Source organism: Macrobrachium nipponense, chromosome 31 (genome assembly GCF_015104395.2).
Source record: "Macrobrachium nipponense isolate FS-2020 chromosome 31, ASM1510439v2, whole genome shotgun sequence".
NCBI classification, from domain to species: domain Eukaryota; kingdom Metazoa; phylum Arthropoda; class Malacostraca; order Decapoda; family Palaemonidae; genus Macrobrachium; species Macrobrachium nipponense.
The window spans coordinates 20,288,838-20,305,059 of record NC_061093.1 but is presented as its reverse complement, the minus strand read 5'-3'; the positions used below and the strand labels follow the sequence as shown (position 1 = coordinate 20,305,059).

Genomic DNA, 16,222 nt, shown 5'->3' with positions numbered 1-16,222 from the left:
GTGTGCCTTTTTTGTTTCTAACGTCTTTCAACCTTTGTTGTGCTTAGCACTATATATATATATATATTATATATATTATATATTATATTATATTATTATTATATTATATATATATAGATATCAATTATATATATATATATATATATATATATATATATATATATATATATATATATATATATCTTTTTTGAGTATCGGTTCTGTAGCGAAGGCCTAATCCCAATTCCAAGGCATCAGTTGTATGATACTTTGGCAATATTTCGGTCAAGGATCTCTTCTGCAGCTGAAAACTAATTAATTTGTCTCACATTTGCTAATACAATTCGTGTCTTTGGCAGTCTTCATATCTGTAACAAAGGTTGCTTCACTTTTTAAGGCATTCAGGGCATGGCCATTTTACCCTCTTTTGAGGAAGGCACTTCAGTTTTTTGCATAGACTACTTGAAAAGAGGACTACCGATTCCGCTGCTCGGGTCGTCAAGGTCGGGTCCCAAACTGGAATAGCGCGCGCTTTAACAAACGCTCTTATACATTAACTTTTTTGTTTACTTTTTTTTAAAATGAAATTTAATTTTAAAAAGAGAAAGTCTTTTATTACTGTTGTTTTCTAATAAACATCATTTAAATATTATTTTGTTATCAAAGCTTAGGGTAAAAAAAAATCTAGGTTTTTTTAAACTAATTTTGATACATGAAATCAGTATAGTTATTAAATAAAGATGCAATGTCTTTTTATATATGAAGGCTAAAAATATTATACCAGTATATAGGAAAAATATCAATAACAAGAAAAGAAAAAAACAATAATCATGGATATGGCAGGTCTTGATCAATTTACGTAGTATTTTAGTTCCAAGTTATAAGGAGAAATAAATCAGTGCAAAAATGCTGTGGAAAAAAAAAATGCTACGGAAAAATAATGAAAACATCTAAATTCATATTTTCAGTTACCCATTAATCTTCAAACATATGCCTTGAACAAAATATTTTTGAGAGATTGACAAGTTCTCTTGTTTTTTGCCAAAAAAGAATCAATCATTTCTAAAAGTTTGGCCACGTAATTTCTAAAATATTTTCTCGTCTCACTTAATTTCTCAAACAAATGGAATACACTATGAACAAAGAACTTTATGTCAAATAAAAGTACACAAAGGCCACCATAATCAGTTCCTCGAAAAATTCACTTGAATTGTTACCTTCACCTGCATCTGTTACCCAATATTTATGAACACGATAACCAGCAATAATAATAATAATAATAATAATAAAAACTTTTGTTTCAGGGGATCTGAGAAATCAAGTTATTCTCCAGTGTTGCAGATTTCCACATTTGTTTTCCTTTTCTTGTAATTGATATTTTTTTCTATATCGGTATCATATTTTTATCCTTTTATATAAAAAAAATATTGTATATTTAATAATTGCACTGATTTCATGGATTTTAATTAGAGTAAAAGAAAAAAATGGTGTTTATTAGAAAACAATGATAAAACACTTTATTTTGCTTTAGGAAATAAAAAAAAATATATCATAAAAAAAACCAAAGTAAACAACAACAAAAAGTTAATGTAAGCGCGCGCTATTCACATTTGGGACCCGAGCAGCGGAGTCGGTAGTCCTCTTTTCAAGTAGTTTATAGCACCTTGGTCTATAGATTTTGCAGAGACGTTCACGTTAGGCTAAGAGCTCTTGCTGCTGAAAGTGACGCCCTCCCCATAACCACATCAACCACTTTCCCCATGAATATGATGTTTCTCAAAAGAATAAAACTCTTTGGTATGAGAGACGCTGTAAATTTACAAGTTCACAAGACATGATTTTACTTGATCATGCATTGAAGCAATGACAGTTAAACTTTGTACGCTAAGTATATGATTTAAGAAATTTTACTTTATTTGTAATCTGACTACTACAGGCAAGCTCACGCGTGAAGGAAAACGAATGGGGCTTAACCAAGAAGAGAGAGAGAGAGAGAGAGAGGCAGCAATCTCCTCTCAGAAGTTTTTTTTTTTTTTTTTTTTTTTTTTTTTAAGCAGGGGAAAATGAAACAGGGACAGAAATCCAGAGCTGGAAAACAAGAGTAAGAGAGTGAGAGGAGAGAGATACAGCAACAGTAACCAAAATTGTCCTAAAAAAAAAAAAAAAAAAAAAAAGTACTTTACAGAAGAAACAGTAAGACAATAATTGATGAGGTATCAGCCATATAAATAATGAATGGACCTCTGCTACACAGAGCCACGTCCATCATAGCTAAGCTCCACAACTGGGTGTCTCTCAAAGTTAGAACAGAATATAAAAAACATTTTGATCTATATCAGCTATGCGCTACATTAGTCGCAGCTGCAGGTAGGCGAACAGATTAAAAACAAAGTAACAGATGAACTTTTGGGGGCACACTGCATGAATTGTTGAACAGTCTGCCAAAAGAACGTGAGTCTGAGATGTGACTACTTGATTATATTCTAAAAGAAAGATAGACATCTTCTAAAAGCAGCTATGAAACAGAGGAAGTTATTCAAGAGCGCCATAAATCACAGCTGATAAATGGGAGTGGGAACCCAGCCGCATATATTCCCGAACTGTAATCGAGTACTTAGACCTTCCCTGAAAAAGCGGGACGCCACATCTTAAAAACTAGCCATACAATCTTCTTGGAAATAATTTCATAGTGTTCGTTACAACCTGACTTAGGATTAAACTGAAATAAAATGTGTGGGGTGGGATGGGGAGGGGGGGCCGCTGGAATTCAGAACCGTTTTCCCGCAGAACGACCAAATGATGGTCGACAGGAAAGCCTCATTCAGTAAAAATGAAAGTGAAAAGGTTTAATGAATTGTCTTTAATTCAGACACATCTAGATAAGGAGTAAAATTAAATATGGATAAAGAGTGGATCGAGTTTTATGGTATTCAATAAGCCAGTAAATCAGAAAATTGAAATAATTGTTTAAAATGTTATTACACCAAGGCAATTTTGAAGTGGTTAACAATTCAACTTGTTGATATAAAAGTTGTATTTCGTTCTGTCAAAACTAATAGAAATAGCTCGATGGCTAAGTAGAGTAGACACAAGTCTAGTCAGAAAGAGTCTAGGGAGTAACGAATTCGGTCTAAAGTGTGGGATCCCCTTTTACATATGGCCACAAGATCACAGTTTACAGATGAAGAAAGAGTAAATTGAATGCGAGTATAAATAACAGAGGATGACTGAATCACCAAGGGAAAAGACTTGTTGAGTGAAATTATTTGTGTAGAAGTGACTTTATAGTCTCAACCGAGAAGATAACAGAACCCAGAGAAACACCACTAGTATGGGAGTAAGGAGTATTATCGTGAAAAAGACTGGTTAAATAAATTTATAGAAATTAGTGTATACAGAGAAAATTAGTAAATTCTCGTAACAAGAAGCTTTGGCTGACTGAGACGTGCGTTAAATAATCAAGTGCTTATAGGGTATCAAGCGCGAAAATTGAATAATCTTAGAGACGGCACACAAAATGACCTGGTATTCCAAAACCAATAAAGAGAATTCGTTTGCAGTAAGTATAAGAGTTCAGTAAGCATGATGTTATCAATTCCCATGGATTTAGCGTTAATCAGTGGTGTAGTGACGCCATTCTCCATTATCTTAGGCGTAACACCTAGGTGCATTATCTTATCCATTATATAACGAGAGAGAGAGAGAGAGAGAGAGAGGAGAGAGAGAGAGAGAGAGAGAGAGAGAGAGGCGTCCTACAGCATCTACTGAGAACAGTCTTCGAGGGTACGATTATATAATTTCAACCAGACTGCATGATCTGTATCTGGCAGAGTATAGTCTCACTGGTTAAAAGATATGTTTCATGGTATAGTTAGATTAAGCTGGCTATAAGTCAGCTTAGCCCCTTGCCCATGGATGAGTTAGTATTCATAACTTATTCTTCATTTTAATCGTGAGTTGGAAATGAGTTACAAAGACTCGGGAATTTTGTCTCATGGGATTGAGAACAGTAGAAAAAAAGTAAATTCGATACGAAACCAATTAATTTTAATGCAAAGAACGGTCAATGATACGAGGACACACACACACAAACAGAGAGAGAGAGAGAGAGAGAGAGAGAGAGAGAGAGAGAGAGAGAGACTGGTGCGGTGGCAATATCCCTAAGATTTAGAACAGTAACAAAATTCGTTAAAAAGCATTAATTTTAATGCGAGACAGAGAGAGAGAGAGAGAGAGAGAGAGAGAGAGAGAGGAGAGAGAGAGAGACTGGTGAGGTGGCCGTATCCTTGTAGTGGGTAGTATTGAATAATAGATAAATTTCACCTTCCTCTCTCACTGACGATATAAAAATACCAAAAATGTCACAGATGAGGAATTTCTATATATGTCAGCAGGAGAAATGTGGTAGGTATAGAGCTGCAAAAGAAAAAAAACGCGAATAAGTGAACTGGTTTGGACCTCTGAACTGATCATCCAGCTGAGGGCGCTCTTCCATGGCCGTTGCAGATATATCTATGAACGACTATTCTTAAATATAAAATGTAAGATTTTCCTCGTGACCCACATTTCCCTCATCATTTACAGCTAGCAGTAGCCGCCAGTGACGCCGGGTAAGACGTATCCGGTGTGCCTACCATATGGTGGCAGCCATGCCGCCGTATATTAGGTTCCTAGACATTATGCTCTTGGCATCGGATCCTGTAAGTATGCAAAGGAAATGGTGCATATAACTTTGATTAGCGACAGAAAAAAAACTTAGCCCTAAAAGCCGAAACAAGCCAACGAAGATATGACGCCTTTAAAGGTCAGATATAAATCCTTTGATGAAAGAAAAGCATTAGTTCAAAACACGCTGGAGTGACGAGTACGATCGTGGTTGGTTGTATTTTATTTAGCTGTTCTCTTGAATGGCTTCATATTTGTCCACAAATTCTTGTTTTTCATATAGAAGTACACAAAAGTCGAAGACTGGTATAGTTAATTAGACAAACACAAACATACACAGTATATCTGTGTTTGTGTGCGCGATAGTAATAAAGATAGGAAAGAGGGTGATCTTTCTTTTAGACTAGAATATGGATAAAGTTCAGTGAAGTTTCCCCTTTACATACAAAGACAAGCTACCAAATAATGGATATTCTGTTAATTTTCCTATAGGAACTTATGAGCTTATATTTCTTATAGCTAATTATTACAATTATATAGAACATAAATTGCCTAGGTAATGCAATAACAGAAATGCCCTGATCTCTTGCATGAAACATTACTTTATCGTGCTATTCCCCGCTTTTGTCTAGAAATAAAAGCGAGGCAAATCTGTCAGCTCGACCACGAATCAGATAGTTTTGCACATGGCTGTCCTGTAATATAGTAGCTGTGAGGCCTCGAGTACCAGCATATACGCAAAGGCCGAAAATAATCAATAAGCTTCCAGCAGGAAACGCCGGGTGATCTGCTACACAGCGTCCCTTAATAGTACGCATGCGCAGAGAAGAGGCTCCCCCGCTAGTCGTTCCTCTCCATTCATTGGTCAGAAAATTACGATAAGTTCAGCGGGAGTACGAGTAAAGGAGGGTTTCCATTGGCTGGCAGGATTAAACTGCGTTTTGATTGGAGGAGAAGGGTAGTGAGTAAATGTGAGTCAACCGAGAGGAGAGGCCGGGAGTGTGAGGGTTGCTCGGCCACAGCCACGCTGACTTTACGGGAGGACGGATCGCAACAACCGTTGTTGTTAGATTATTTTTCATTTTCCTTCCCTCTCATCCCTCAAACGGATTTCTCATCCTAATGGCTGAACAGGAGATGGAACAGCAAGACTTCACCGAGGACTACAGCGGTGGCGACTTTCAGGAAAACGGAGGAGGAGGCGCCAACGAAAAACCGGATTCCGGAGAAGGGAAGGCGAGCGATGTCCAAGACAGCGGCGCGGCGGACGCTCCCGGCAGGGATGACGATAGGTATTGGATGGTGTCATTCTCTTGCCTTTCGTCTCTTCCTATTTCACTTCCTAACACTTCTTTCTTTCTTATCCTGGTTTCCTTTCGTTAGCAGTGTAGTAACCCCCCGTTCCTCCCCCTATAATTGCACTCCATGTACTTTTACTTTTCGTTTTCAATGTGTAAATTGGGCGGCGTAACTTCAGATGGGCCTCGATTGGCGTCCATTTTCTTCAACCCCCCCCCCCCCACTCCACCCCTCCCCATTAATATACCACGTCGAACCGACCGTACCACCTTTTTGCTTTTTAAGTTTTATTTTCTCTTAATACAACATTTATTGCTACTATGCCTTCCTCATAACACTTCTTTAAGTTATTAAGTTGACGCCAGGAGTTTTTTCATGTACCGTTCCAGCAGTAAATAGCGATGCTCGGTTGACATCCGTTACATGTTGGGGGTTTTCGACACGTGCGATACATACATATATATATTTAATATTTTTTTGTACGTTACGATTCATTTTACTTTTACGGTGGGGCATCACCCGAGATATGTCAGTTCCGTGGCCGCGTCCCGATGAAACTGGATTTCATAAATCAGACAGTCTGTCGCCGGGGTTGTTGGCTAAACCCTACCGGGTAGCGGTCTTGCAAAGCAGCCATTGATATTAACGAGACCAGCTCAACCGTTATGCCAGCATGGATGTGGGGTGGGTTCTTAGCAGCACTGACGGCCAGAGTACTGTGGTAGGCTGCTGGCCAAACTTATGCCAAAATGGTAGCCCAAGTTGGCGAGAAAGCGTAGGCTTTGTATTGCGTGCGCTTATCGCGTACATTGTAACCCAAACCGATTGTAGCAATGGTGCATGTGAAAGGTCAGACCATGCCCTTTGTGGTGGGGTTTTCAATGGTTGAAAGGCACTACAGAACTGTCCTCATGTATACTTCAGGCAAAGCTAGACAAAGATAAATTTTGTTGACTTTGAACATGGTTTCCTTTGGCTAGGTACAGCTATGTAGGCCTGTCTTCATTACCTGGTTATATTTTTGTAGTACTCTGATATAACAGATTTTACTTTACAATTTTGAATCCATGCAAGTAACCTGTAGCACTTTTAGCCCCGGGTGGGGTGGGGGTTATTCCTGGTTTTTGTGTAGCCTTTTGTTTACTTATTGGCAATGCAGGATGACAACCTATACTATCCTATTGTCCCAGGGCACGGGTAATTTTGGCAACCCCCAAAAATGTCTGTGCAAGAGTGCTAGTGGACCGATTTCATTACCATCAACTGGCTAGCCCTTAACTTGGTTAGTACGCTTCAGTAATGCATCACGTTTAAGGTCTTGATTTCAGTGTAGAACTAAATGGTGTTTTGCATGTGCACAATACAGATGTTGAAATATGCCATGCTTTCAAGTAAAGTTGTAGCAAAGGTGTTACACGATTTTATCTTTATGTAAAGGAATATCAGAGTACTAAAAGTTTCCAGTCTTGCATTACAACAGTTTGATAGTATTGCAACAGTACCACAGTACTAGTTACAAATGTCTTGCCCATAAGGTCTTCCTGATTGTATAGCTTACACTTTGCCAAGGTGTAATGTCCGTTTTACGAAGAACAGTTTAAAGTGAGGAGGTACACTATATGTATATATAGTAGACCTTATAAATGACCATGTGTTTTGCAAAGGCATTCTGATAAATGAAAATTTTACTAAATGTCAATATCCATGAGCATTTGTATCATTTTCAGGCCTGCCAAATGTATTTCGTGTAGCGACTGTATTGAAAATTAACGGTATTTTTTTAGTATTTAAGAATAATTTTTTCTTTTGTACAGAAAGCAACCTGTAATTAAATGGTGTTTTATAAAGGCCGTAATGAATGTAGTATGACAGTTCTTTTGGTGATAGCAGAGTTTGTCGAGAGGTAGTTGGAGTGGCGAGAATTCTTTATTGCTGCTGGACATCACCTGTATTTTAATTAAACAGATTTTTAAAGAGGAATGCAACTGTTTTGCGCTCGCTTATGGTTGATTGAGTTGTAGACAAAAATAAGGTATATCCTGTGAAACAATAATGGCGAATGTAAAAGGGTAAGCTCTATTGAATTTTTATCTACAGGGGAGCGCAGATGGGTTTCATGCCCATCTTGTTTTTCTCTTGGTTAGTGGCATCAAATAACACTTAAGACTTATATGGGTCCCCACCACAGCCTATAGGTTAAACATCTTAGTGTGCTGGATGATTGCACTCATTAAGTGCTTTATGGGAAACACATGGTCATAAGCTATACTTTATTTCCAAAAACTTGACTTGTACGTAGTTGCATAAATTAATATATACCAGCTGTGTGATACAGACTGACACGTTGAAATCCAGTTCATTGGTTAGTGGCCACAGATAAGCATTGAGCTTGAGTTTTGCTCTACTGATTGTGTGCCTTTGCTGCCACCATCATAATTCACAAAGAAACTAAACCATTACCTGGTTGAATTTCTCATTTAAATAGGCTAGCATGAGAAGATATTGATAATTATGTATTGCATTAATCTTGCTTTTCTGAGTGAAGTGTTTGCGTTTGTATTCCTAGGGTTTTTGTGCAATTTTCCTTGCTATCGTGTAATCATAAAAATGCTAGCCATGATGGCATTTTTTCATGGGTCTTTAAATGTTTTGTACGATTGTCCTAGGTTGCTTAAATGTGGTAATATTTTGTCTTCCTTAAACCTTAAGATTTTTTAAATGTAAGATCATGTGACGAATCGGAGTTACTTGGTAGCAAAGCGTTTTCAATGTGCATGTCAGTCCCCCCTGCTATGAAAAATTTCACAATGTTGCCTATGAGCTATGGTTGACAGTGGTGCGCTCAGTAAAGTAGTCAGTCCCCCTCACTCCTGTGCTTAGACTCTCCTTTATACAATTTAGCTAGGACATCTTTTTTATTGTGTACATTAATTTACTAAATATCCTGTACTGTCCGTGTTCAGAGGTTTTTCCCATTTACTATAGTAAGAGAAATTGTATGAATGGCTATTTTACATAGCTGGTGAATGCCAGGGGTGTAAAGTTACTGAATTGATATTGACAGGAAACTGCTGGATATTTTGTGTCGAGGTCAATGAGCTACTTGAAGTTGTAACTTAGGTTTATATCTGTTGGAGTCCTGCCTTGATAACCTCGAGAAACTTGCCTCAGGGGAATGGTATACTTGACTGTACTTCTTTTCTTGTAATTTAAGTTGTTAGAGTAGAGGTATGTGAAAATTTGTTGAATAGCGATGTACATTTGCCTTTACTGTAAGTTTGTTCAGGATTTCCCAATTTCAGTGCATTTCTTGAGCATCTTGAATTCAATGATCACAGCGGCGTGTGTGAAAGTGCCTTGGGATGATATTGTGCATTAAATGCCTTTGTTTTAGTTTTTAAGGTTAAGAACTTGAAGACCCTCATTCATACATTTCTTTGGATTTATTAAATGGTATATCCTCTGAACAATCTTAATTTTTATCCTTTTGTTTTACTGGTAGTTTTTCTTTTCTATTAAATATGCAGTACTAATTTGAATATAAAGAAAGTTGGTAAAGTAAAACACTTGGTAAAGTGGGAAAGTGATTTTTATGTACTATTTGTAGTCATTGGTCATTTTATTTTACTGTTCAGCATATAATAATTTAAAGCCCTTATGCATCTGGGAAGTTATTGATTTGTTTGAAGGCTGTCTTGTAAATGCTGAATTCATATTAACTGAATTGTATTGAAGAGTTGATATGGACATACTTTGAAACAGATAGTTCTTAAACAAAGTAAAGTGACTTCAGAGATGTATTTTGTTTTTGATTCTGAAAGGAGGATTTCCAAATTTTGCTTTTTCTTTTGTTTTTGGATGCAAATCACTTTCCTCCTCGTCAAATTAATCTGCCTGAAAGCTGCCCAGTTGCTGTCTTCAAATCATCATGAAGGTATAACGTAAGCCGGGCACCAATGGGCACCTTGCGTCTTGATCCAGCTGTATGTTCTCTCTGAATTGCCTAATGGTAACGTAACGAGGTAGCGTAAAAGAGGTAACGTAACGTCTCTAGGGAAGGTTGTGGTGGTGCTTTCCACCCCTATGGACTAACAAGAGACTCCTCTTTTCTCTAGGTGGCCGCTACTTCGGGAAGAATGTTGCCCTCTTGTAGTGCACGGCGACGACGACAGGGTATTTATCTTGTTCCTTGTGGTCCAAACATCTTTTTTAAGCAAAGGTTACCTCTCCTGCCCTGTTTCCAATTTAATAAGGTCAACTGTCGTTCTAGGCGAATGTCTTTTTATTTGCGGTATTAGCACTAGAAGCATTTTCATCACAGTTGTAATTTTTATTCCCCTAACGTTTTTATTTGTGGTTGTGTTGCCCAGACTATTTTCAGAGTTAAAAATATCTAAGGACAGGGCAGTTGTAATATTGCCAAGTATCTTGTCTGTCCTGCTGAAGTGGGTTAATGATTTGCATTGCTGCCTTCCTAAACTTCACGCTGTAAGTGTCTCACACCCTAAGGTAAAGTACATTCACTCAGTCAATTCACTCTTTTCTTTCTCTCTCCCTCCCCCTTCAATGCATTTGTCAAGGAACTTACACCAGTCCTCTATTTCAGGAAACTCTTTGTTGGTGGACTTAGTTGGGAAACTACAGAAAGTAAGTGTAATTGTTCTGTATTTCTTAGTTTTAAGGTAAAGGGTGGGGAGCACACAATTTGGAGTATAACATAACTTGCATAAACAGTACAGTAAGCTGTCAATTGGTTAAACCCCATGAATAATCACCTTATTAGAAAGTTGCTGTCCTGTTTATACATAGTTGCCACTGTAATGTTCCTCAGTTTATATATATATATTATATATATATATATAATTAAATAATATATATAAGATATCATAAGATATTATAACATATAATTAAATAAGATCAGGATCATAATGAAATTTTTTTGAGGTTGCTGTTAGCACATATGATTATGAAATATATTCAAGGAGCACTTTCTTGTTCAAGTTATAAGTTTATTACTAGAGGTTGATGAAGTGATAGTGAATATGTTTCAAGTACCCTTTGTATCCTTTCTGATGTTGATATTTATTTCAGCTGAACTCCGAGAACATTTCAAAAAATATGGCGATATTGAAAGTATAAATGTCAAAACAGACCCAAACACAGGCCGTTCGAGAGGGTTTGCGTTTATTGTTTTTAGCACATCCGAAGCTGTAGATAAGGTGAGTTGTATTAATATTGTATGGTTATGATATTGTATACATCAATATTAAAGACCAATGCTTTGTAAGCTTGTAGTTGTAATCCTCAAGAAATTTCTAAGCTTGCTAACGACCGTTTTGTTTTAGGTTATAGATGCCGGTGATCACGTTATAAATGGAAAGAAAGTAGATCCCAAGAAAGCAAAAGCGCGCCATGGTAAAATCTTCGTTGGTGGTCTCAAACCAGAATTATCAGACGACGACATAAAATCCTTCTTTGGACAGTTTGGTAACATTATTGAAGTTGAAATGCCGTTTGACAAACAAAAGAACCAGCGCAAAGGTTTCTGCTTCATCACATTTGACCAGGAAGCCGTAGTGACAGATCTCCTCAAGACCCCGAAACAGTCTATTAATGGTCATGATGTAGATGTCAAGAAAGCCACACCAAAGCCAGACTCCATGATGCGAGGAGGCATGCGTGGAGGCATGAGAGGGCGTGGTGGAATGAGAGGACGTGGCAGAGGATGGGGACAAGGCTGGAACCAAGGCGGCTATGGGGGTTACAATCAAGGAGGTTACGGTGGATATGGTGGCTATGGTGAGTTTTGAACTGTTTGGTTGCAAATGAATGGTCTTATTTGAATTAAATGTATTTTAAGATTGAAATACATTGTAAATATTAGTCAGGATTTGCATAGCTTTCAAAGATGACTTGTGATGCCTTAGAACTGTATTGTTGGTTTCAAACTACATTTTGCAAAGATTGCAGTGCGTAAATAATGCTTGTGTTCTATTTTGTGTTCAAACAATGAACTGGATATACCACGTTTCCAGGAATTTGTTGCAACATGATATCCAGATAATGTTCACTATTTTTGTCCAACTAGAATCTGGCAGTACAGTCCTTTCTGTATGTGCACTCTTGATGCATGTGTACATGAATATACCACAGCTAAGCAAGTTCATCTCAACACTAAGAATGTTGAAAGTTTTATCTATGCAAACTGACTTTGGTTATTTTTGTGAATGTCATAAGGGACTTAGTTGTTTGCGTAATCAGTTCACTCTTAGCTGCACGATAAAGTATTTCCTGTAGTTCTCATTTTAGGTCCTCATTAGAGCTGATACTGGGTATCACAGGGTGGTAGATGACCATCCTGTTGTGTGTGTGTTGGTTATATATTATTTTTGGTACCAGATGCTGATGGTTTTTATCTTTATTTTCATCACTGGAGGTTGGCTACTCAGGATTATTTGAGATTACTAAGACTAATTATAATTAATGTTGAATTAAGAGTGAGGAATATGTATAAATATAATCTGTTCATAAATTACTTGGTCTACCTTAGGGTAGTAATATAACCTTTGTCATGTACAGTTATTAGTATTATATTATGGTCCAACTAGGCCACAAGTTAATTTCTTAAACATGCTGGCACTAATTATTAGAAAGAATTTCAAGGGGGTCCAAAGGGATACTATAAAAACCAAGTATACTGGTTTATATTGTGTCACATCAGCCTTGCTGTGGTGGCCTACCTATGTAAAGGGAAGAATGTCCTCAACAATTTGTCCCTGTTAAAATCATAATTCACACTGTTGGTTAGAGGTAGCAGAGAACTGTTATTTTGTTGTTACCTCTTGCTTGCTATACTAGTGAACAATGTAAGATACAGGAAAGAGACACTGATGTTAGTTTACTATGCAAACTTTAAAATAAAAGAAGTTGAAATACTGTACTACTTTGAATAGCCCACGTGATCCAATCTGTGTATATATGGAATGTAAAGTAGCATTCAACACTTCAATTTTCTGGTGTCCAAAATCTAATTGACAACGAGTGTCCTAAGTTTTGGAAACTAACTTCACAGAAGAAATTTTGATAAACTTATCTTTTTCAATGAACCAGATTACATTATTAAAAATGCAGTGATCTAAATTTTGATTGATGGAAGATAATTCCTTTGGGCCTCCCCTAGTATGGCTAAATGAATTAGCTTAGTGGTGTGGTCAAACTACTTGATATCAGTAAGCCATTCCAAATGAAAAGAGTTCGCTGATGTGATGAGTAAGTGTTACATGTAATTGCCTTGTAAATGTCAAGTTCAATATTTGATTTTTTTTGAATTCATTGGTCAATCACATATATTCTGATATTAGAGTAGTCTTATGCTCTTGAACAAATACTTTCAAACATAGATTAGTGTATTGTGTCAACTGATGATTGCACTTACTTTAGGTGGTTATGATTATGGCGGCTACGGTGGATATGGTGGTTATGGAGATTATGGATACGGTTATGACAACTACGGGTATGGCTATGGATCTGGTAATTATGGTAAGTATCAGGCTCGTGTTTGTAATCAGCAGTTGAGTGCATGTGTACAATCTTTTTGTGGGGTAGTTTTGTTTCCATATTTTTCAGACTTGCTGATATCATCATAACATTATTATGCAGTTGGTAGGTGGTAATGAAAAGGTACAAGGTCAGAGTATAAATACACTGTATCCATGGCTAATGTTATGTTGGTATGACTTAAGTTAATTTAGGAAGATATTTTTTTTTTTTTTTTAACAATTTTTTTTTTTTTTTTTGGGGGGGGGGGGGGCGGTTGGGGCCATTGGTGCACGTTGTTTATTAATGCACTTCTGGGTGAGAATTGCCATGTTCAAGAATTTCAAATTCATTGCTTGTCAGTACCATCACAGGTACTTGTTGAGCCAACCTGACTACTTTTAAAGTCAAAAGTACAGTTTCATGAATTTTGATACATGGTTTTTTTTTTTTGTTGAAATATTTGTGGGTGTTAAAGTATGGATACATATTACAAAAGTACATATTACCAAACATTTTAAGACCTTCTTGTTTATGGTGGAATGCGTGCTTTTAAGCTTATTTGAAGCCGCTTGGTTGTCACTAGCTCTTTAGTTTGAGCTACGTATTTGAAATGCAGCAATATCATATCTTGAGAGACCATTACTCGGTTGAGTGAGCAGTCTGTTTTCTAGAATACTTTATTGAAGAATGGACTCAAAACTTTTCCAAGTACATAGTGTTTGTTTGTGCTAGGGATTAGTAAGTCAAACTTAAAATTTTTAGCCTTTTAATGAATGTTTTTACCATGACATAAATATAGCCTTTTGTTTTTTATGATAGGTTAGGTGCCCGTGGGATTTAGGAATATGGTAATTGAAGGTAATATGAAGCACAGGTTGATGGGGTGGGGACCAGTTTCATTTGTCTCTACCCCTACCATAATGAACGGGGTGGGTGTTATTTTGTATATTTAAGGTAAAATAAGATGTTAGTAGTGTAAGATTGTTGTATCCTTTCTAAAGTTAATCTTTTATACAAGTTTGATTTTGTTTCATGATAATTGGAAACTCAAAATCACGTGTAATTGTAGTTAATATTCCTGGGTCATTTATTAGTTGCTTAATATATTTTTTACTTTTAAGATGTCTTTACACAACAACAAAAAATTACAAAGTAGGAAAATCAGTCACTTTATTTTCAATCACTTGCATGACAACTTGAGAAAATTTATTCAAATAATTTTTTGTTTGTGACCTAATTTGACACACTTTTATATAGATCCCTGCATGTTGACCCAATCTAGTTTTTAGTTCTCGATGTGATGTGTATAGTTAGTAGAGTCATCCCATTCATTTATAATCCAGTTTGTTAACATGCTGGGGTCAAACCTGTACTTTTAGTCGTTCACCGAGACTCATTATTTATGGCATTGTTGGCTCTTACCAGGCGGGCAAGGGTACGGCGGGGGGAAGAGCCAGCACGGGCGTCAGCAAGCGCGGCACCAACCGTACTGAAGGACGATACAGCTATAACGGTGCTTCCTGGAATGGGGGCATGTACTAGCACCTACCCTACTCACTCCTCCTCGTCAAATCTTCAACTACCTCTGGTGTCGTGGTTCCCTCGATGAACGTTGTGACAAGCCAGAATGGAAGATTTTTTTTTATTTTTGTGTTTTTATCATTTTCGTTTTGGGTCCAGTTGCTGATGGTTAGTGCATCAGCAGTATTTTCGAAGGCTTCCATCCCTGGGATGCTTTTTCTATAGTGAACCTGTAAATGTCGGGAGATGTGTAGGGGTTTGTTCCAGTGGAAGAATAGCCTTCGAAGTTTTGGTCTTACAGGAGGTATAACAAAGGCAATTAATTGTGTGCGAGCCAGCCGTGGGAACAGGTTGAGTGTCGTGGACTTTTTATAATAGTGGCACGCAGAGTTCCTGCTAGTGTTTCCCTCCCATCCTATTTTTCTTTTTGTATGTACTTTATTATTATTTTATTTTTATCAGCATTGACATGATGTTCAAAATTAAAAGAAGTTTTAGGCCCATTTAGTTTCCATCTCCAAAATTTGTCTATGCACATTGTTATAATGGCTGCCAGTGTTTCTTTATTATACCATTGATTTATATTTTTTGTACATTAAACCAATATACATAATTAGGGTTAAGTATTGTTTTATTGAAGTACCTATGTAATAGGAATCTAGTACAAGGATTTATTGAAACTTGTATAAAAGAATAAAAGTGTATCTTCATTATTGTCTTGTATTTTACCATCCTATGGTGAAACATGTAAGGATATATCTGCTTGTGAGGTGTTAGTTGACAGCTTGTTTTTTTTTATTTTTATTTTTTTATCTTGTTGAATAGATTCCGTTACTACTACTGACTTTTATTTGTTTTAAACATTAGGGTACAATTACATTTGTATTGAGTGTGACAAAATTGGTGTGATCCAACTTGTGGAGTTGTGCAGTCAAAAATGTCTAACCTGTTTGTTTTATTTCTTTTTAACAATCGTGTACGAGTTAGTGCCTCCTTGTTCCACACTTGTCTTAGATTGTTACACTGCCAATTTATTCCTCCCTCTTCTACTTGTATTATGATACTCATTGCTCGTGACAACCTTCATGTGTTTTCAGGTCTAGATTCAGAATCTATATACATTGTATCTTGAATGCGGGAGACTGCTCTGTAATGCAGTAGTAAGGTGTATATGGTATGAACAGGATTCTTAGTGTTAGGTGTCCGATACTTGGCGTGA

General features: G+C 36.8%; 1 protein-coding gene across 2 annotated transcripts; it reads left to right on the top strand.

The window, feature by feature from the left end:
- Positions 1 to 5,646: 5,646 nt before the first annotated feature.
- LOC135206670 (RNA-binding protein squid-like) lies at positions 5,647 to 15,714 on the top strand. Of its 2 annotated transcripts, none has more exons than XM_064238048.1 (6): positions 5,647 to 5,936; positions 10,550 to 10,590; positions 11,035 to 11,162; positions 11,289 to 11,742; positions 13,384 to 13,483; positions 14,898 to 15,714. In XM_064238048.1, exons 1-6 carry the CDS (start codon positions 5,767 to 5,769, stop codon positions 15,022 to 15,024), a joined length of 1,020 nt encoding a protein of 339 aa, XP_064094118.1. In that variant the 5' UTR covers positions 5,647 to 5,766; the 3' UTR covers positions 15,025 to 15,714. The 2 variants fall into 2 exon arrangements, with proteins under 2 accessions (XP_064094118.1, XP_064094119.1); XM_064238049.1 differs by having other exon boundaries at positions 5,648 to 5,936; positions 13,384 to 13,482; positions 14,908 to 15,714.
- The last annotated feature ends 508 nt before the right edge of the window (positions 15,715 to 16,222 follow it).

What these genes read in the sequence shown, in the direction of transcription:
- LOC135206670 (XM_064238048.1), top strand. Translation starts at nt 5,767, where the DNA reads ATGGCTGAACAGGAGATGGAACAGCAAGACTTCACCGAGGACTACAGC. An exon ending in CCCGGCAGGGATGACGATAG is followed by an intron (nt 5,937 to 10,549) that starts GTATTGGATGGT and finishes CCTCTATTTCAG; the next exon opens with GAAACTCTTTGTTGGTGGAC. An exon ending in CATCCGAAGCTGTAGATAAG is followed by an intron (nt 11,163 to 11,288) that starts GTGAGTTGTATT and finishes GTTTTGTTTTAG; the next exon opens with GTTATAGATGCCGGTGATCA.